This window comes from Manacus vitellinus, unplaced genomic scaffold, assembly GCF_001715985.3.
Source record: "Manacus vitellinus isolate BGI_N305 unplaced genomic scaffold, ASM171598v3 scaffold_8_pilon, whole genome shotgun sequence".
In the NCBI taxonomy this organism is placed as follows: domain Eukaryota; kingdom Metazoa; phylum Chordata; class Aves; order Passeriformes; family Pipridae; genus Manacus; species Manacus vitellinus.
In genome coordinates, this window is record NW_021940864.1 from 26,890,396 (window position 1) to 26,911,613 (window position 21,218).

The 21,218-nt window shown below is 36.3% G+C and overlaps 1 protein-coding gene across 1 annotated transcript; it reads left to right on the forward strand.

The window, feature by feature from the left end:
* Positions 1-644: 644 nt before the first annotated feature.
* LOC108641772 (lysosomal-trafficking regulator-like) lies at positions 645-21,129 on the forward strand. Its single transcript, XM_029965180.1, has 13 exons — positions 645-707; positions 1,495-1,693; positions 4,024-4,114; positions 6,457-8,545; positions 10,170-11,199; positions 12,131-12,292; positions 12,940-13,096; positions 15,467-15,684; positions 16,455-16,521; positions 17,338-17,447; positions 18,487-18,910; positions 20,021-20,165; positions 20,952-21,129. Exons 2-13 carry the CDS (start codon positions 1,502-1,504, stop codon positions 21,127-21,129), a joined length of 4,863 nt encoding a protein of 1,620 aa, XP_029821040.1. The 5' UTR covers positions 645-707; positions 1,495-1,501.
* The last annotated feature ends 89 nt before the right edge of the window (positions 21,130-21,218 follow it).

Below are 21,218 nucleotides of genomic sequence, written 5' to 3' on the forward strand. Positions count from 1 at the left end.
TTTGGTGGATATAATAAATGTCTTCTGAGTGCCTACCTAGAGACCTTTGTAGTTGAATGTTTTTGAGGCTTTTCTTGGTTACTACCCTTTGTATTCCTAATGATAAATTTCCAGTTGATAAGTTTGCCATTGGTAATTTCCAATTCTTATTAACTACATCTTTCCCAGTGCTTAATGTAATAAAGATTGGTAATCTGTCAGGACAGACTAGAAAGACAGATTTAAAATGGATTTACATCACCACCTGACTGCATAATTCACTTTCTCCTACTATCTATCACTTGCACCTAGAGCTGCAAGTTCTTCAAATATTATGTATGCATGTAGTAATCACTAATTCATACTCTTTCTAGAGGGAAACTATTTAAACTTGCATACCTAGCTCATTTTACATTTTAAACTAATGAATTTTATTGTGTTAACTTCTCATATGCCAAATTATTTTCTCTATTATAGAATATCTGTTGTGCACAAGCATAAGCTAAAAGTGAAAACTAGAGATTTAAAACTAAAAAAAAAACCATCAAGAACTCTTCATAAGCTTCAAATAACTATCATAAAATGAGTTTTTAAAAACAAAGTGCATATTAATCATGATATATTTTTCTGTTTTTAAAAACAGGTGAACCAAGAGTGATATTTCCAGAACATATTTGCTTTTTTCCCCAGATAGAAGATAAATGTGCTAAGCTGGCAGAGTGATTCTGGTAAGAATGTTTCTGTTACTTCCACAATGAATGTTATTATATGTATAAGTGTTTGCAGTTTTGCTACTAAAAGGAACTTTCTCTACCATTAGTGTGAATGAACTTGCTTTGGCTTCCAAGGTCTTATTTAGCATTCACTAAGTGTATTTAGCATTCACTAAGTGGGGTCTATGTGGATTCATGGATCACAGAATATTCTGAGTTGGAAGGGACCCACATGGATCATGAAGTCCAACTCTTAAGTGGATACAGGGATCAAACCCACAACCTTGGCATTACTAGCACCATGCTCTACCCAACTGAGCTAACCTTCCAAATATTAAATGACCTTGTTTCCATAGCTGACATCACTGATTCTTATTTTGTTTTGCTTTCTTCCATGATCCTCTTGAGTTTATACAGCTGAGTCTTACATTTCTTGTCTTGTTTGATTTAAATGTTTCTCCGTAGACTAGTGCTGACAAGAAGAGCTGGAACGAAGTCATTAGCTTTCATTTGTGCAGTAGGAGGGAATGCTCTGCCACAGGCTTTTACTTGATAGACTTACAAAGTCAGTGTTTGGGGTCACGGGCTGTTATCTAAAGTTTCACTGAAATAAATTGTTTAATTTCGTTCTTTCCATTCCCTTCCACCCTACATTGGTATATTGACTCCTCAGTTCTACAGACACTGTCTTTGGAGGGAGTGAGATACAGGGAAGAAATGCTCCCTTCTTTCCCCCAGTCTTTTTTCCATAAGGAATGTCTTTTCTGATGGAGTTAATTTCTGTACTTTCCTCTACTTACAGCTCAGACATGAGCAGTGCCAGTAACTCACTGGCACGGGAATTCTTGTCTGATGTCAACAGACTGTGCAATGCAGTGGTACAGAGGACAGAAGCCAGGGAAGATGAAGAAGAGGAAACTCATATGGCAGCACTGGGACAATACTTAGTTCAAGGCCGTGGGTTTATTTTGCTTACCACTCTGAACTCAACTATTGATCAGGTAGTAGCTTTTCTTAACTGGTTATAATTTTTATATTCAGCTTTGACTGTGTGGATTTGTCTGGCTTATGTTGTTCTTGGTGCTGGTTTTCCTTCCTTCTTATGGAAGAGTGCACGAGTTAATTGGAAAGACCATAAGTTCAAAAAGATATGTTGCAGTAGTATTCTGTCCCTCAACAGGAACAGAAAAAGAAAAATTAGGTAATCATATACCTATTTGCCAGCTGATAGTCAAATGTTTAGCAACCATCAAAAAGGCATGTGTAAAGCTCAAGTGCAGTAGCTGGGTAGAAAGAAGAAATAGATTATAAGTTTCAAGAGAAATGAGTGTTTATTACTGCAGTTCAAACTGATGGTTTTTAGTTTGAGAAGGTACTCCTGGTTTAAGGCAGTAAAATAAAATTAAAATATACTCCTTTTATTTTCTTTATTTTGTTTTTTTGGGCCATGAGACATATTTTTTTCTTTAAGTAACTTGGTCTTGGACATAATATAAAGTAAATATATTGTAGCTTCAGCTCAAAAGAGGAAGTATTTTAGAAGACGTGATCAGTTTATACTATTTTTTATATAGAAAGTCTAGCACATGTCCCTGTAGCTGCAGATGTCCATTTCTTTGTTGTCTTTCTCCTTTCCTTCCTCTTCAACACTGTGGGATAGATACTAAGCAACTGCTTGGCTGAGATGTGCTTTGAAACTGCAGATCCCAGTATTTAAACATAATGAACCAAGTGAATCCTTGTTGAGTTTATTCAGCCTTTTTCTTAAGTGGAGTCAGCTGTTATTGCTGGTCAAATTCATCTTGTATGTTTGATTTTCCTTCATGAGGTGACTTGTACTAAGACTACAGTTTGATCTTCTGGTTTGGTTCTGACTTTCAGTAGGTGCACTGTCTAAACAGCAAATCCACAAGACTACAGTTATACATAACTGTGGGTTTTTAGATGTCACTTGAGTTCTACATAGTTGCTGTTAATAGATGCTTCAGGACCAGAGCTGTTGGAAAAACAGCTGGCTTTCATGTAAGAAGGAATTGGGGGATTCCATGTGCCTCCCCTCCAATAAAAACCCATTTCTGAATTAGAAGGGGGAAAAAAAAGCTTGTAGCATCTGCAATTCAGCAAGTATTTCCTGAGGATTTTTTTAAAGGCAGGGAGAAATGAGGAAAGTAAATTTTTTTGAAGTGTACCGCTGAAATTTCAAGTTAATATTTTGCCTTTTTCCAGCCTCATTATTATGCTTTGAATGCTGCATTGCTCATTCCCACTCCCAATTAATTTGTCTTGCTGAGAATACCCTAGTAGAAGAGAGTTGGGAGAATGACTTTGAAAAAGCTTTGTTTTCAGGTCTTAATTGTACTGTATCAATAGTTTTAGATTTTATTTTTAAATTTTCATTTAAATTGATAGCCTTATCAGAAAAATACAGCTATTACGTATATAGAGAAATAGCTGTAGAACTATCTCTATTACTATATATAACTGTATATATTTGTTATTTATATATTTATATATAAAAAAAATATTGAAGTTGCTTATCTCCATACACTTACATTTCATTGTTACCTTGAGTTTTCGGAGAAGGGTGTTGCTTCAATTGCATGTCCCTGAATGATATCAAGTGCCAAAATGCTCAAATCTGCTTTTTGTTTTTGAAATTTTTGACCTTTAGGGCTGAAATCATTCTGATTTTGCTGCAAAGCACTCCATAAAGGAATTGGTTGAATTCTGTGCCTTCTATGATTCTTCTCTGCATTGAAATTCTTAGTGTATAAGTGTTAGAATCGCAAAAGGAGGGAAGATTTTTACTGGTTATTCTGTTTAAGGGTTTTTCTAAATTGAGTAACCTTCTCTCTTTCCTCTCATAAAATTTTACCTTTGTGTTATAAGTCAATAAGATCAGTTACAAATGTAAGCCTTTTTTCAGTTGCTTAAGAATGTCACTTTGGAGAAAGTAGAAACTTTCAAAATAAAATTCTTCAAAGTTATATTTTCAGAAGAAATTTCAAACTCATCTTGTGCTTCATGTTGGTTTTGATTAAATCAGCAAGTTCTGTGCCTTTGATTTTTCTCGTTTTCTTCTTTAAGAAGTTCTTTCAACAAGAGGGATTAGAAGAGCTTTGTATAGAAACAGTTGCAGAGGTGTAATAAATATCTTGGATGCTTTCTGACTGGCTCTAGTTAATGATTATAGCACTCTGCAGTTAGGTCATTTTTTCAGTCTTTAAAACAGCAGAGAGACATAGGAACTGAATAGCTTGGTAAAATAAAGAAGGTTAATCTATTTTTTTAAAAGTACAAGATCTTACTTTTTATTTTGTTCCTAACATAGGAGCTGACATGTCGAGAAGAACTTCTGACCCTCCTTCTGTCACTTCTGCCATTAGTGTGGAAAATCCCTGTTCAAGAAGAAAAAGCAATAGGTATGTTTTATCATTTACAGTATTAAGCACCTAAAGGAAGTAGTTTGTGCATTACTACAGAGTTCAGGACTCTCTACCAAAGAGTAGCCCATTGTAGTACATATGCTCTAACATGGAATGAAGATGTGGATTCTGCAGAGAATTTAAGTTCAAAAATACCAGTGTCCTATCAGCATACAAGGAAGATAAAAATAATGCAGAGAAGGTAAAGGCTTTTGATCAATGTGAAAGGTAATGCTTATGTTACTGTGTAGCTGAGCTCGATGTTAAGATTTTTCTTCTTTTCATGTGATTTGGGGGGAAAAGAGATTTGAAAGAGTATATGATATTTCTAATGCAAAGGGTTTCATGATGAGTAGAAAGGGAAAACATACTGATTTTTTTTTTAAAAAAAACCAAAAAAGTGATACCTGTTGACATTAAAGACAGGATGAGACAAACTTTTTCTTGTGAAATTGAAGAAATTGGAAATAGAGAATAAGCTTAAAACCAAACAGTGGATAAGAGAATATGAAAGAAGTGCAGTGTTATCAGGAAGTCAGGCCCTGAAAAAAAGGAATAATGATGACTAGATGACTATGAACAGAACTAGGCTTGATTCTTTAGAAAACGTCATGTTCTGTGTCAAACTGATATGCTAATTGAGCAATCAAATCACAAGGGTTCAACTGCCAAAGAGTCAGTTTAAAGTGAATTAAAGAAATGAAAAGGATTATATGAATTGAACTCTGTGGAAAAACTGAACAAGGAAATGTCAGTGATTTTGGTTTTTTTCATTTGGGATCTTACATTTGTCTGATGCATTCTTTTCCCTCCCAGAGGGTGAAGCAAAGAGAATGAAATAAATAAAGTTACCTGACTGCTTGAGGGAGTTCCTAAGGATTCTTATCTGAAGCTCTCCCAGTGTTTTTTGCTGTTGGAAACTCCTGCAAATTGAGGCTTTTGTTAATGTTTGTAGACTTGGAGTGCCAGTTGCATAGAGCTTTTATATAATAAGCTTTCCTGCTTTCTCAGTTGCATCATTCTCTCATGCTCCTGTAAGCATGATGGAATTAAAGAAATGTTTTGGTTATCCTACAAGAGCTTAGTGGCTTTTCCAGGGTTAGTTTAAAATGCTGTTGTGTAAATAGGTTTTAAGATGTTGTGGTTTATACATTGCATAATGTGAAGTTTCTAGTCTACAAATTACCTTCTCTTCCCATTGATACAGTAAACCTGATGTATCCAGTTGTGCACTAAGTACTCTTTTTTTTTTTTTCTTGACTGAAACAAATCCTCTGGTATTAGGCAGGTTTTTTCTTTCTGTGCAGGGAATATCCTTCATTTGGTAAAGTACTCCTGGTTAATTTCCTGCCTTTAAAGCAGATGATGTTTCTTACGTATCACAACTATGATTTTTGAAACAACAAGGCTTGCACATGGAAGCATCTTTTCTTTCAGCTTGATTTCAGATGTTTTTAGCTATTAGGTGGGATTCTAGGGTTTTGGGGGGGTGGGAGCTGTTATTGTTAGCTATCACATTTTTCTAAATACTGAATTTACTGGATGATGGATGCTTGCAGTTGTTTTATGCTAGTTATTTTACTGCCCAAAGCATCCAGTTACGGTTCTGTCACTACTGAAAAATAACATTGGACTTAATCCAAGCACATACGGAGTTGTTTCTCTGCTTACTTTTTTGATAGTTTGAGTTTACTGATACAAATGAACCGGTGGTACTCGCATTTTATTCTTAAAAATCTTCTTGTCCATTGAATCAGATTTAAATTTCATATTTGCTATTTTATACTGCGTACTTGAAAGTTGGGGTTTTTTTGTCTTGGCTTTTGTAGGAATATTCAGCATCCTAAACATTATTCCTTTCCATCTCCCTCTTGTCCTTGACTATTTAAAATTTCCTACTTTTATTTCTGCTTCTTGTATTTGGAATAAGTAATACTGAAGTAAAGACTGAGGTCTGTATACTTGATGATCTGCACTGTTTCTAAGTAGAGAAATATATTTTTTTTATTACCACTAGTATGCTTCTTTTTGAGAATGGAATTGTTGTGCCAACAAAAAGTTTTAGGAAACTGTCTAGCACCTTTTTGTCTAACCCTAGGTGGGAAATAAACTAATTTGTCTAGGCTTCGAAAATACCTAGTATGACTCCTAAACATGAGTTGTTGCTGCCTGTTTTATATTAAAAATGTCTGACATAGGTATATGCAAAACCATGACTTATTAAGATATAAATTTGTTGCATGTTTTTGATCTGGAAGTATTTAACTATAGAATTAGTAAAAATGCTTTACGTATTATAATGTTTCTTTAATGTTCTTTTGTTGTCTTTTTTCCAACAGATTTTAATATACCCTTCGCAGTAGACATATGCCTGACCAAAGAGAATAATACAAGTTCTGTGAAATCTACTCAGGAAAAACTAAACTTAGATGGAAGCATTCATTCATCTCTTCAGACTTCTGTAAAGCTAAATCTTCGATCTCGAAAAAGTGGACGTCTGCGCAAAACCACCCATCGTTACTCTGTGCGAGATGCAAGAAGATCTCAGCTGTCCACTTCAGATTCCGAAGGAAATTCTGATGAAAAGACTACTGTAATAACAAAACACAGACACTCCCAGTTACTGCAGCCTTTTTTAACATATCCTGTTAGGGACAGCTACCTTGTAGATAGAAGTGATCGCCTACCTGTGGAAGTGGTACCAAATTCTAATACCAATGCCCCTAACGTAGAAAATTCCAGCAAAATTATTCCAGCACATGAACTAAACCCAGAAACTTTGAATGAGCCAGCTGCAGGAACTTCTGAGAGCAACAAGGATAACTCTCCTTTTGACTTATGCCATGTCTTACTGTCTCTCTTAGAGAAAGTGTGCAAATTTGATATTACTTTGAATCACAGCTCTGCTCTTTCAGCCAGTGTGGTGCCCACATTAACAGAGTTCTTATCAGGATTTGGAGACTGTTGCAATGTAAGTAGTAACAGAGAAAATGAAGTAGTTTCTGCAGGGTGGACAGAAGAACCTGTGGCTCTGATCCAAAGGATGCTCTTTCGAACAGTGCTGCATCTTATGGCTTTAGACATTAGCAATACAGAAACAATGCCTGACAATTTACGAAAAAATTTAACAGACTTACTTAAAGCAGCATTAAAAATCAGAATTTCCTTGGAAAAGCAACCTGGTCCTTTTTCTCCAGGTTATGAGAAAACACTACAACAACCAGTTCAGGATGACTACATATTTTCTAGATATCGTCACAGAACCTTGCTTCTACCTGAGGTTATAAAAGGCGCCTTGCAGATTTTGATCTGTTGCCTACAAAGTGCAGCCTCCAATCCATTCTACTTTAGCCAAGCTATAGATCTGGTTCATGAGTTCATACAGCATCAGGGATTTAAGCTATTTGAAATAACAGTGCTTCAAATGGAATGGCTCTGTATAAAGAATGAGGGAGTACCTGGGGAAGCCTCAGAGCATCTGAAAACTCTAATCAACAGTATCATGAAAATAATCAGCACTGTCAAAAAAGTGAAATCAGAGCAGCTCCATCAATCAATGTGTACAAGAAAGCGGCACAGACGATGTGAGTACTCTCACTTCATGAATCACCACAGAGATCTCTCTGGGCTCTCTGTATCTGCTTTTAAAAACCAAACTTCCAAAAACCCTTTTGAAATTTCTGATGGAGAAGTTCATTATCCTGAGAGATGCTGTTGCATTGCTGTTTGTGCACACCAGTGTTTGCATTTGTTGCAGCGAGTTTCTTTGAGCAGTACCTGTGTTGAGATTCTCTCGGGTGTACATAATGTAGGAATATGTTGTTGTATGGATCCAAAGTCTGTCATTGTCCCACTGCTCCATGCTTCCAAGTTACCAATATTAAAAAACTTTCAGCAGCACATACTGAACATCCTTAACAAGTTTATATTGGATCAACTGGGTGGAGCAGAAGTATCTCAAAAAATTATACAGGCATCATGCAATATATGTACTGTTGACTGTGATCAACTCACTCAGCTGGAAGATGCCTTGCAGGGCAACTCTAGTGATGCTAGTCTTGCATCTAGTTCCTCTTGCAGAGTTCAGGGAATTCTGCCTAGCACTGGATCTGAAGATATGTTGTTGAGATGGCATGCATTGGAGGCTTATCAGGACATTGTTTTTGAAGAAGACAAGCTACGTGGCACACAGATTGCAAGCCATATTTGCCACTTAATTCAAAAGGGAAATGTAGTGGTCCAGTGGAAACTATATAACTGTATCTATAATCCCGTGCTTCAGAGAGGAGTTGAGCTAGCTTGCCATGCTCAACAAGAACTTGGACTAAGTACAGCTGATAAACACACATGCAGTTACCATAGCCAGGATTTGCCTTCTGAAGTACTTCAGGTTTATTTGCAGATGCTCCCCGTGTTGCTTAAATCCAGGTTGGTTGATTTTCTGTTTATTATTGGAAAGCATGCTAATTATGTACGTAGCTTTGTATATTTGTTAGTGATCAGAACATAAATTTTATTTGGACTCTAGGCAGTGTTTGGATATTGCAGGTGGCAACAAGGTAAATGCTTGAGTAACATAAGATATATGCCTAGATCCATAAACCATAGAAAGTGAGGGTGCTCTACTCATGAATTATGGTCTTTAATAAGCCAAAGTGTGTAGAAACAAATAAAAATCTTTGTCCAATGTGACATGCTCTCTGCCTCTTCATTCCACATGCTAAAATTAGTCAGGAATGTTGAACAGACTGATATGTCATTTTTCTGTGGGAATTAGACTTAGTTTTCTGTTTCCCTTTTCCTTCTAGAATGGTTACTATACCATCTTTCAAAATAAGTCTTGATGTTTACCTGTCCTGAAATAACTGTTTTCTAATTTACAAAATCCTGTTCATTTTAACATAGTTGAGAAACAAAACCAAACCAATCCCAGAACACAAAAACGCAACAAACATTCTTCCAAGGCATGAAATAGTAACTTTCTATTTATTGTTGAATTGATGCCATAATGTTTTAATACAATATATAGAAGTTTTTTTAGAATATGAATGTGTCCTTTTGTCCAGGAAAGATTCTGATTTTATTTCTGTTGGACTCCTGAAATGAATTTAGTGGGGGTCATCCAAGACAATTACAAAGATTAGACTAGTATTCCAGTTTACGTAAAGGGATTGTCTGATACAATTTTACTTCTATCCTAGTCTACACTGTATCAGTAGCTATTAATTTTTGAAAGTGCACTTAGTGGCAAAGAGGCAGGAGGAGTTAAGTTTAGATTTTAAAAAGGAGTTTAAAATATCCTTTTTCTTACTGGCTTAAAGATGGGAATATACAAGTAAATGATTGATTTGATTCTAGAGTAACTTGGTTAGAGTAAAAGCTGATCCTGTGAGAAGGAGATGAGTGGTAAGTAAGGTAGATGTCTAAAAGCAAATGTAGTATGCTAAAAAGCTTACAGATCCTTACTCCAAATTTTGTATGAACTTAGCGTAAATACTTGGGGAGTAGAAAAAAAGGAAAAATAGACTTGGAAACAAATATACAAAAAGTTTTTTGACATTGACATGCTGGCAATAACAATTGCACAACAAGTTGTGCTTGAAAGGTGTTCCTGAATTCTATCTGAAATACATCATCCACACAACTAAGATATAGCTAGGAAAATGTCTTCAATTTTGAGAAGGAATCTCTGCTTTCTGGTGAAATCACAGAACAGAGAAATTAACAAAAATATTTACTAGCTCCAGTTGCTAAGAAAAAGCTGGGGGGGAAGTACCACTAAAGAGCAAATGTCATAAATAAAGTTGAACGCTTTTAATGTTTTGAACATCATACATGTTTGTGGTCTAGATTTTAGAGGGAGGTATTTCTTTCATCGTATCTTACAAAAGAAGTTGAATTTTCCACTACTAGTTGAATGATGCTTACTTGAGATTCTAGACTACAGTGAACAAGTTCATCCTCTCTTTAATTTACAGTAATTTACAGCAATTAGTGAACTACATGAATTTGTGGCTGATTTATAAGGTAACTTTTATGCTTTATCTTGCAGGGTAATTAGAGACTTGTTTCTGAGTTGTAATGGAGTGAGTCAAATGATTGAGTTAAATTACTTAGATACATTAAGAAGCCATTCTTTGAAAGTGTTGGAGACTTTGATACTCTGCCTTGGTGATGAGCAGAAAGACCAAGCAACGCCAGAACTGGAAGGCCTGAATGGCGAACAAAAGGAATCTACATCTGACTTACCTGCTTCCCTTTGTAGCCAACATGCTGTTTCAGAGATTCCTCAAAGCCTGAGCAAGTTTTATGCTGGCTTGAAAGAGGCCTACCCAAAAAAGAAAAAGTTTGTGAGCCAAGACATTCATGTCAACACAATAAACCTGTTCCTCTGTGTTGCTTTTTTATGCGTGAGTAAAGAAGCAGATGGTGATCTGGATTCAGCTAATGACTCTGAAGATACATCAGGATATGATAGTACAGCTAGTGAGCCATTAGGCCACAAGTTACCATATCTGTCACTGGAAAGCCTTACTTTGCCCTCACTGGAACATATTCATAGGGCTGCAGATATTTGGTCCATGTGTCGTTGCATCTATTTGTATAGTTCTGTTTTCCAGAGACAGTTCCATAGACTTGGAGGCTTTGAAGCATGCCATAGATTACTAATTCTGATAATTCAGAAACTTGGAAAAATTAAGGAAAAGGAGCAAGAAAAGAGGGAGAGAGTATTGAGTGAAAGCAGCAGAAGTTCACATGGGAGTCCTCGTACTGAGCTTCTCAACAAGGACGATTCTGTTCATCTGGCTAAAAGCAGAGAGGTGACACAATTGGAGCTTGATAATTCTGGCAGTCTTGCTGGTGTGGAACAACTGGTGCCTGACTCTGTCTCCTGTGACAGCTCTTTGAGTAGGGAACACTCCTCAGTTATTTCAGTTGCCAATCTTGAAGGGATAAAGACTTCTTTAAGAGAAGAGGCTGAGTGGGCACTTCAAGGTATCAGACTCCTAGAAGCTCTGCTGACCATCTGTCTACACAGCGCAAGTAACATGCAGAAGATGGAAGTGGAGATGTTTCACCAGGTACTGTGCAGCTTCCCTTAGCTTACTTTGCTCGTATTTGTTACATACAATAATATTTTAACAGGAATTTAGTTCTTGTAGGGAGGGGAAAAAACTTATGCTTTTCTTATAGTACCATATTTTCCGTAGAACTGAAAGTATACAGTTAAAGCATGTGCTTAGTAGTTGGAGTAGCGGTCCTTTTGAGTGGTACTCTTTTTGAAAAGAGTATTCAGTGGATAATGTGTGTGATAGGGATGCTGCAGGAAAGCTGTGTAGGCAAGATTATACATAGTAACACAGTTTTTGATCAAAGTTCTGAGCACAGCATGGTGCTTGAGAAAGAGGAGTATTGCAGGGCACAGGTGCTGAAAAGACACCTGAAAAAAAATATTACTTAAGCCTTAGAGGTGAACTAATTCAGTGTTCCACAAAAAGTTGTTAATTCACAGAAGACAACTTCACATTGCTTTAATGTTTTAATTGCTATCTTAAATTTTATTTGGCAGTTTGTTACAAAAGCAGGAGGCATTAAGTACAAAAGAGAACTGAAAACTGGAGTTCTGTCTGGACTGCTTGCAAGTTTTGTGATCTTGGACATGTCACCCTCCGACTTATTCAATTCTAGTAATGTTGTGGTGTGATTTGAATGCACACTATGTACCTGAAACTGTTTCAAGGTCATTTATTTTTGAAACAGTGCTTTTACCTCCAAATTTTAGATAACAGCATTTTGCCAGATTTTTTCAGAGTGCAGATTCCAGTTAAATCTCTGTGACAAACAAGATGAATATTTCCTTTTTCAAGAGACTGAATGAAGTGTGATGGTTTTAGCTGAGAAGTTAGATTAATGTAGGTGGAAGGAGAAGTTCTTAAATAAAAGTACTAGGCTACTTCTGTTAGCCAAAACATAGTAACATGAATCAAAATGTTTGTCTCCCCCAAAACACAGAACACCTGTGTGGATGATATCTTACTTGAAATAAGAGAGCAGCTTGCTCAATCAAAAGTGATAGAAACTGACTTGGCAAAGCCTCTGTTTGATTCACTGCTTCGTGTTGCATTGGGCACTTTTTCTGCTGATCTTGATCATTCTGAAGAAAAAATTGAGAAGGTATGAAGCACCAACTAACCGGTCTAACTGTGAATAATGCAAGATTTTCCCGGGTTTTTGTTGTTTAGGTCTTTTTAAACTCAATAGGAAATGTTATATATCTTTTGATTACTGTGGCAGTTGAAGATGAATTCTCTGCTTCTCGTATGTAAGAGAAATGCTGCTTATTGATATGGTCCCCACATTTACTGTTCAGAAATGAGCCATGCTCCAAACAGTGGCAAGCTCAGTCAACCTGATGTTCTCTTTATTCTTTCATCTCACAACAGTGTGACAAACTCTCGAAGAGCTTCAAACAGGGATGTTGAGTGACCTTATCACCTTAGAGTGAACATCAAGGTGCACATTGATGGTGATAGTGATTTTGGAAACATAGTTATTCTTAATGCATTGGCCACCTGCTTGCTAAAACTTTGATCAGATAGTTAATATGAAAAATCTGTCTTTGCAGATTCAGTTTTTTATGTAAGAATGAAGTATTCTTAACATATCTCAAGTTTCTTGAAAGTATATGATTAATTTGTTTATTTTGCTGATGGGCTTGGAGAAAACAGTCATTTGTAAGGTTCTAAATTGTTTGCTTTTCTGATCCAAAGATATTTTTTCTTCTGACCAATGATAATCTATTTGCTTGATGTATTGTACAGACCCATTACACTGAAAAGGAGCCTGTGTCACAACCTGGAGAAATTTCCGAAGAAACTGAAGAATCACAATGCTGTAGTCTTAAAGTTTTTGCTGAAGAGGAAGGATATGAAGCAGATAGCGAAAGTAACTCTGATGATAGTGAAACCAAGGATGAAGGTAAATGTGAACTTTCTTAATATAGAAAGCTGTCTTTGCGACATAGCAAAGTTTGACTTTTGAAATGTACCAAAATGGGGCAAGCATCAGATACATTTAACAGATGGAAATAACAACTTTTTTTGCTTTCAGTATGATGCAGTTACAGTTAGAAAGATGATGAATATTCTTACTGAGCGTTGCAGAAACTGTTGTTTTGGTTGTCTTTTGTTTATGTGACTTTTGCTCTAAAGTCATGTTGCTCAAATATATTATCGTGGTCTAGGAGCTCCAAAGATGTTTATTACTTGGTTTGAAATTCAGTGCTCAAATTTTTTTATTTAGAATTGTAACTGTCCAGTGAAAACTAAATAATCTAATTGTATTATAGAATACTAGGTTGGAAGGGACCTCAAGGATCATCTGGTCCAACCTTTTTTGGCAACAGCATGGTCAAGACAAGATAGCCAGGCACTCTCTCCATCTGAATCTTAAGTGTCCGATGTTGGGGAATCCACCACTTCCCTGGGGAGATTGTCATACCAATGACTGATTGTTCTCATTGTGGAAAGCTTTCCTCTTGTGTCCATTTGGAATCTCTGTGAGAGTAACATGAACCCATTACGCATTAATTTTTGTCTGCATGACTCCTTGGAAAACAAGGGTCTTCATCTTCTTTGTAGGTACCTTTTAAAAACTAGAACATGGTGATAAGGTCTTCTCTAAGCTACCTTTTCCCAAGGCTGAACAAACCCAGTTTTCTCAACCTTTCCTCCCATGTGTTTTGCGTAGTGGTCACCAAAACTGAACAGAGCTTTCCAGGTGAGACCTGACAAGCGCTAAGTAGAGTGGGATAATGATTTCTTTACCCCTGTTGGTGACACCTTTGCAGCCCAGCACCCTGGTGGCTTTTTCTGTTGCAGCAGCCCACTGTTTACTGATACTGAGCTTGCTGTTTACTGGGACACTCAAGTCCCTTGCCACAGAGCTGCTCCACAGCTGGGCAGATCCAAGCCTGTGCTGCACTTGTGGATTATATTTTCCCATGTGCAAGACCTTACATTTGTCCATGTTTAATTTCATAAGGTTCTTGTCAGCCCACTCTTACAGCCTGTCAAGGTCTTCCTGTAGCCCAGGCATTCATTTCCCCACTCAGTTTGGTATCATCGGCAAACTCCATCAAAGTAGACTTGACAGATCACTTATGAAGACATTAAACAGCTTTGAGGTGATATCAGTCCCCAGGGGACTCCACTTGTGACAGTTGCCAGTTTGAAAAGGAACCATTTACCACCACCCTCTGGGTGCAGCCGGACAACCAGTGCCCACCCACCGCACAGACCCCTTGTCTCGACCCTAACACATCAGTTTCTCTTGACCCTAACACGGTTTCTCTAAGAGAAGGCTGTGGGAAACTGTTGAAAGCCTAGGAGAAATCTAGATCATCAACCAAACAGGTTATTTGGTTGTAGAAAGCAATCAAGTTTGTCAAGCATGATTTGGCCTTGGTGAATCCATACTGGCTTTTCCCAATCACGTGCTTCATTTGACTTGTGATTGCCTCCTCGTTATACAACATATCCCTTTATATTCATTCAACGATTGATGTATCCATATCTTGCTGTATTCTGTTTGTGTAATTAATTTTAAACATGAATTAATTTTTTTCTTTTGTGCTGAACACGTCTGGATGCTTCCATTCTGGTATGAATAGATTAATAGAACTGCATTAAACTGTTGCTTTTTACCTGCATGACTAGGCCTTATGAATAGATATATAACATTGTAAAAGCATTTCTGAATTAAAAATTTCATCTGAAATACTTTCATGAAACATTTGTATGAAACTTGTACCAAATAATTTTAAGTAACATGTTTTAAACTCTCTTCAAGATGTAACAGGAGGTGCTTATGCTTTTCTTTTTTGGTTATTATGCAGATATTCTGTCATGCGTTTTCTGAGTTAAATAACTAAACTGCTTCCCCAAAACTTTTAACAAAAAATAATTTAAATTTATGTCCTTTCTTGGCAGGCTCAGAGTTTTGTATAGAAATTTGAGGCTCTGTTACAATGATTTTAGTGTCATGTTTCATGCATTGCATATTTCACCATTACTGTGTGTCCAGTTCCCAAGAAATGAAGGCACGTAGTTTAAGAGCATGTAATGGGAGAAACTGCATCCTCGCCCTTCTGTGTTAGCAGCAAAATAGGAAAATCTGAAGAAGAATAGAAGATTATGCTAACTTCTTATAGGCTAGTGACTACTTTTGGTTTGTACTTTATGAGATGGTTGAAGGAAGTATGTCCTTGAATGTTCTGCTTAAATCATGTAATCTGTGTTCAGCTGAGTAAGTTTCAGTAAGACAAGTGTTTGGTTTTTTTTTTTTCAGGAGCAGACACAAAGGGAGAACCAGGTCCTTCAGGTTATTTTAATGACCTAACTGAAAACATCAATCAAGGAGAATTAATGTATCCTGAAATTTGCATGTTAGAATTAAACTTACTCTCAGCTGGTAATGCAAGTTTAGATGTGCTTGCTCATGTATTCCGAAGCTGCCTGAAAATCATCAGCCAGAAGGAGAGAAATGCCACTGTACTTATAGAACAGGTAAAAATGTTATTAACGAAGGCAAAGGTCTGGAAGTTGTGTATCTTTTCTTCAGTTTTATAGTACCAGTCTATCTAATAGAGTGATCTCAAATGTTCTCACTTCTTATGGGGTTTTATAAGATCTGAAACAGTATAAATGACTGATATTGCCAACTGCGTTGTGTTTAGGTTACCAGGAACTAAGTAATGTATTGAAAGATATTTGAGCTGCAGAGCTTTTGAGTTTCCCAGGTGTCTTATTTTATCAAGACTATTCAATCACTAGGGCTAGAGCTAGAGATTTAATGATTGTCAGGGCATTAGAAAAAAAAAAAAAAAGGCAGATATCTGCTTGTATATGTATGTATGTAAACATTCTACACATACATGTATTGAATATGTACTTTTAGAAACAGTGAGTCATATACCTCAAAAGTATTTAATGCTTTTATTCTTCCTAAGTTAATATTAGAAATTGCTTATTCAAATGTTGATGTCTTCACAATCCTCTGGAATTTCTGATAGATAACTTTTTCACTTGTTTAATAACTAAATTGAGTATGCCTCTTGCAAAAGAGAATCATTTAAATTTCAAAATCTCTTCTGCAACCGAACTGCACAGAACATGAAAGAATGTTCATTGGCAAATATAAAAAATTTCCCTAATTTCAAGTAGTTGGAATTATCATTAAAATAATAGGCAGGAGTTGATTGGAAGAATTTATTTCTTAGTTCTTTGAGCTGGAGTTTATTCTTCAGATATCCATTTTCCTTTATTTGTTTTAACAGGGAGCTGTTAAACACCTTTTGGGAGGATTTCTGAATATATTGACACAAACGGAATCTAGTTTTCATGGTGAGTTAAAGGTTCAAGTAACTCAAATATTAGGTTTTGTAATTTAGTGTATACACAGTCAAATTTTTTAGTTCACAGTGTAAATGCCAAGTTGACAAAGGAAGTTCATTGGCATGTGAATTTATGCAGCTGCTTTTTTAAGTTGTAAGAAACTTAGTGTAAATATGGGGTTATTTCTGAGCTAGTGGAAATATATTATATAAACAAATACTGGCAGATATGAAAATTATAGTTAAAATGATAAACAGTGGTGTGACAGTGTTAAACATTGCTTGGAAAAATAGCAGCTGATTGAATTCTCACTCCATCACAACACAAGTTTTTATTTCCAATTTCTTTGTAACACAGGTCTTAAAGATGTCTTGAGTTTTATTTCTAACTGTAAACCAGCTAGCTAATACAAGAATGCAGAGAAGCAAATTAAATGTTTGCCCTAAGGTAGCTTCACATGATGAGGCTGTTCCACAGTGGGAGATGTAAACCGATGCCAGGACTTGGATCCCTGGCTTTGTGGGAGAGCCTTTGCAAGTTAGATGCTAGGTTCCCAGGCTTTCAGACTCCACATTGCAAACCTGGGAGCTACATCTGGCATAGCCATCTGAGTTCATTCAATGAAATTTTTAATGGTAGTGTTAGGAAGTACTGTTCAATCTCTCTAGAATTTATCTTGTAATCATTATTGCTTCCTTAATTTGAACTGTTTTTGCAAAACACTCTGAATTCCAAGTTAATCTTTCCTCATAATACTATAGAATATGAATTTTTAAAGCTTTAGAAAAATTCCTTTTAAGAATGTTATTATCTCCTTCTTTTTAGCATGTCAGATGGTGCTGGTAGATCTGCTAGTTTCCTTGATGAGTTCACAGACATGTGCAGAAGAGCTAACTCTCCTTCTTAGGATATTTTTGGAGAAGACACCTTGTACGGTATGTATGCAGGAGCACATGGCAAAATTCAGATGCTTATTAGAAAAATGAAACCAAAAGGAAATCCTTTTGTGTCCAAGAATTCAGAGAAATAAGATGATCAGTGACATTTGAACTGAGCAGAGCAAATAAAATTTGGTTGTTGAAGTAATTCTTTGTTAAAACAACAAAAGGACATAGGAGATAAGAAGAGAGGGTTTTGAAGGGCGTGTGGGTCCTGGGGACTCTTCAGTACAAAAAACCAAGATTCCTCTTGAGGAAGACTGACATAGTGATTATGGATGACAGAACACTAATACTGCAAAATTCAAAGCAGTTACTTGGAAGTTATAAAGCATCTCACTATTTCAGGAATGCTTTAGCGGCAGGAATTACTTTCGAAAGTGTTGTAAGCTGGTTTGTGTAATGCTGGAATCTACTGTTTGTGTGGGATATACTGCTGAAATAATGCTGGTTTGTGTGTGAGTCTGTAGCAAAATACAAGTGGAAGAAAATAAAAAAATTACTGTGGCATGTGAAATAGTACCAAACCAAACAAGGAGTTGCAAGTCAATTTTTCAAAGATAGCTTGTAATAATTGGCCAAGTGACTTGGGAAACTTTTTGGCTTAAGGGCTCAGCTAGTTTTGTTGTGATTATGCAATAACAAATTGATGGCCTGTGTGTGCATTCTTAACCAGCCTCAAACATGAGGTAGAAGGTGTGATCTTTTGTTGCACTATGAATTGATCTGTTAGCACATAACAAAAGTGAATAAGATTGTGCAATGACCACCTGCTTTGGTTTAGCTGATTCCTGAGCATGGTAACTTGAAAACTGATCTGCCTGGACTAAATCCCAAAGCTCTGCTGGGCCAAAGTCTGTTGAAGCAGCTACCTGATGCTTTGCAAATGTCAGTTTGATTATGAAAGTCCACCTCTGATGGGAAAACATGAATCCAAATTTAAATGAGGAGTGGCTTCTGTTTGGTTACGTGATACTTGACTATGTGGTGTAAACAGTTTAATTTTTTTCTCATTTGTTTGGTTTATTTCTTCTAGGAGATACTACTCAAGGGTGTATTGAAGATCGTAGACACTAATATTTATATGAACCCATTACAGTACCTTGCCTTCCCTGTGCTACATGGCACGAATTTGAGTAGTGGTTCTTCACAAAAATATGCTAGCGCTTCCAACAGCAAAACTGCTGGACTACTTAAAAGAGCAAAATTTTCACAGAGTAAGAAAGAGGCAGATAGTGAAAACTTGAGTCACCAGCTGCTTTCTTCTTGGCATGTAGCCCCAATTCACTTGCCTTTAGTTGGACAAAACTGTTGGCCACACATGTCCGATGGCTTCAGTGTCTCGCTGTGGTTTCATCTGGAGTATGCTCATGAAACAGAAAATTCAACAGAAAAGGGGAAAAAAATCAAGAAAAGAAGCAGACTCATAACTGTAAGAGAGAACAGTTTTGACAGCACGGGTGAGCATACAGTACTTTCTGTTTCTGTTTAGGTAGCACTGAAGGATTCTGGTTACAAATATTAATAATCTATGTGCCATGTACAAAGGTTGGATTTTTTTTTTTATGATGTATATTAAATAGCAGTGGTAGTATTTCTGATTTTTCTTTGAGTACTGTTGTATACTTACAGATAAAACATTTGCAGCCCTGATCTTTAAATTAGATTAATGCCTGCTTCCTTGGAAATATAGTATTCTCATTGAATTTGTAACTTCAGTAAAATGTGTCTATGCTACTTCATGTTATGATGAAGAAAATATTAAATGCTGCAACTGAATGGGAAAAAAATGCTCTCAAGTTTATTTGGTTTCATGTATTGATAATGAAATCTCAGGCTAACTCAGTATAAATCCTCTTGACTTTCCTTCTGTGCACCATTGTAAATGCCAATAGCTGTACAATATTATTCTGTCTATACTTTTGTAGAGACACCTGCTCCCAAACTGTTCTAAACAGAATCTTTTGGATTATAATTTGTAGGAGGAAAAATTCTTAAATTTGTTTAAAATGTCTCCCATTCACAACACTTGGAATACCTGTACTCTTTTCCTTTTACTGTATTTAAATAAAAGAAGAGAAAACTCAACCCTGAATCTTGGAACTCACTAGAGCTGCTGTTGTTAGAAGGTCTGTGCTTTTGCTTGGTAAAGTAAAAATACTGAATACAAGATCATGCTTAAAGGGTAGTATGATTTGTGAAGAAAAATCTGAAGACTTCTTGGTGCATACTGACAGTTCAACACAGGAATGTAATATGATGTGGCATGTCAAAAGCATCATTGATAGAATGTATTCAGCTCAGTGGATTTACTTGATTACTAAAAAAAATGTGAGGTGCTGAGTTAATGTCAAGTTTCTCTGTTTCAGTTTGACACCCAAATTTCTGAAGACAATCATGCATATTAGTCAACCCACTATAAAAAAAAACCAACAACAAAAAAATCCTTAACTAAACAACAAAAAAAAAAATCTATTCAGTGCCTGAACTGTTTCTTTTCTTACTTGTGCAATATATGGTGTGAAAGGCATTGTTGTATTGTAACTGTGTATAAACGTTTATATTTCTAGAAGAAACAAAGTCTATGGGAACAGAATACCTAAGTCTGGGAGAGAAACTTCTTGAAGATGGCTGTATTCATATAATTTCATTGGGTTCCAAAGCACTGATGATACAAGTCTGGGCAGACTTGAATACTGGAGCATTTATATTTCGGTATGCTGTTTTAGTCTAAAAGCAGTCCTGTGAACATATTGTATGACTTCCAGTAGCAGCCTGCAGAGAATACTGCTGGAGAGTAGAGAACTAATTTCTATAGTAGAGAGGTCTTGCACACTGATGGGACAACATCAAGGATGTCTATTAGATACAGATCTACAGAGTTGTGAGCTTAAAGTATTAGGGTCTGGGCTTGCACGTTTCACATAGCCATGTATAAGTAACTGCCCAAAGTAAGCTTCAAGGTCAGTCATAAACATAATGCAATGCAAAGTAGCAATTCAAGCTTTAATGAAATGACACAATAAATGTGTGAGGATGGAAAAAGTTTTGGCAGCTGTAGGTTATCACACCTGCTGTTATGTAATACTTACTGTGACAGTCTTGGTTTTAATCTTCTGAACACATTTTAGCCCTAATTTAGTTCTCATAAGTAATCTATCCTTAAAATAGGTTTAAAACTGCAATTTTAGAACACTTTATTTCAGTGTTCAAAGCACCTGCATTTTTTCAATAAACTGAATTTAACTTCTGTAAAATAGAGATAATATCCTTATCTTAAATATAAGCAGATTTATGCAGACAAGTTGAAACCATGATGTGAGGATTTCCCTAGCTTATGCTGAGCACTCTAAAAATAGTTTTGTGATCAAAAAAATTACCTGTGAAAGTTAAGGAATGCAATCTCAAATTAACTGAGGCAAAAAAATTACAGACTTGAGGCTTAAAATACAAGTATGAAAACAAACATACGCACTCATTTTTCTTTTCTTGTTTTCATAGTATGTGCATGGATCCAAATGACGAGATGAAAGCTGGTTTGCTGGCACAGGCAGAATCTCCAGAGAATGTCTTCCTTTTGGGCAGGTGGCAGCATTTGGCATTAAAATATCTGCAGAAGCCAGAAAGCAAGAAAAATATCCATGGAAAGCTGTTGCTGTGGGTTTCTGGTCAGAGGTAAAGAATACGTTAGTTGTACCTAGATACTTCTTAAAAGATGTTCTCTGGTAGGAATATGTCAGCACTATGTTGGCACAAGCTGAAGTTATG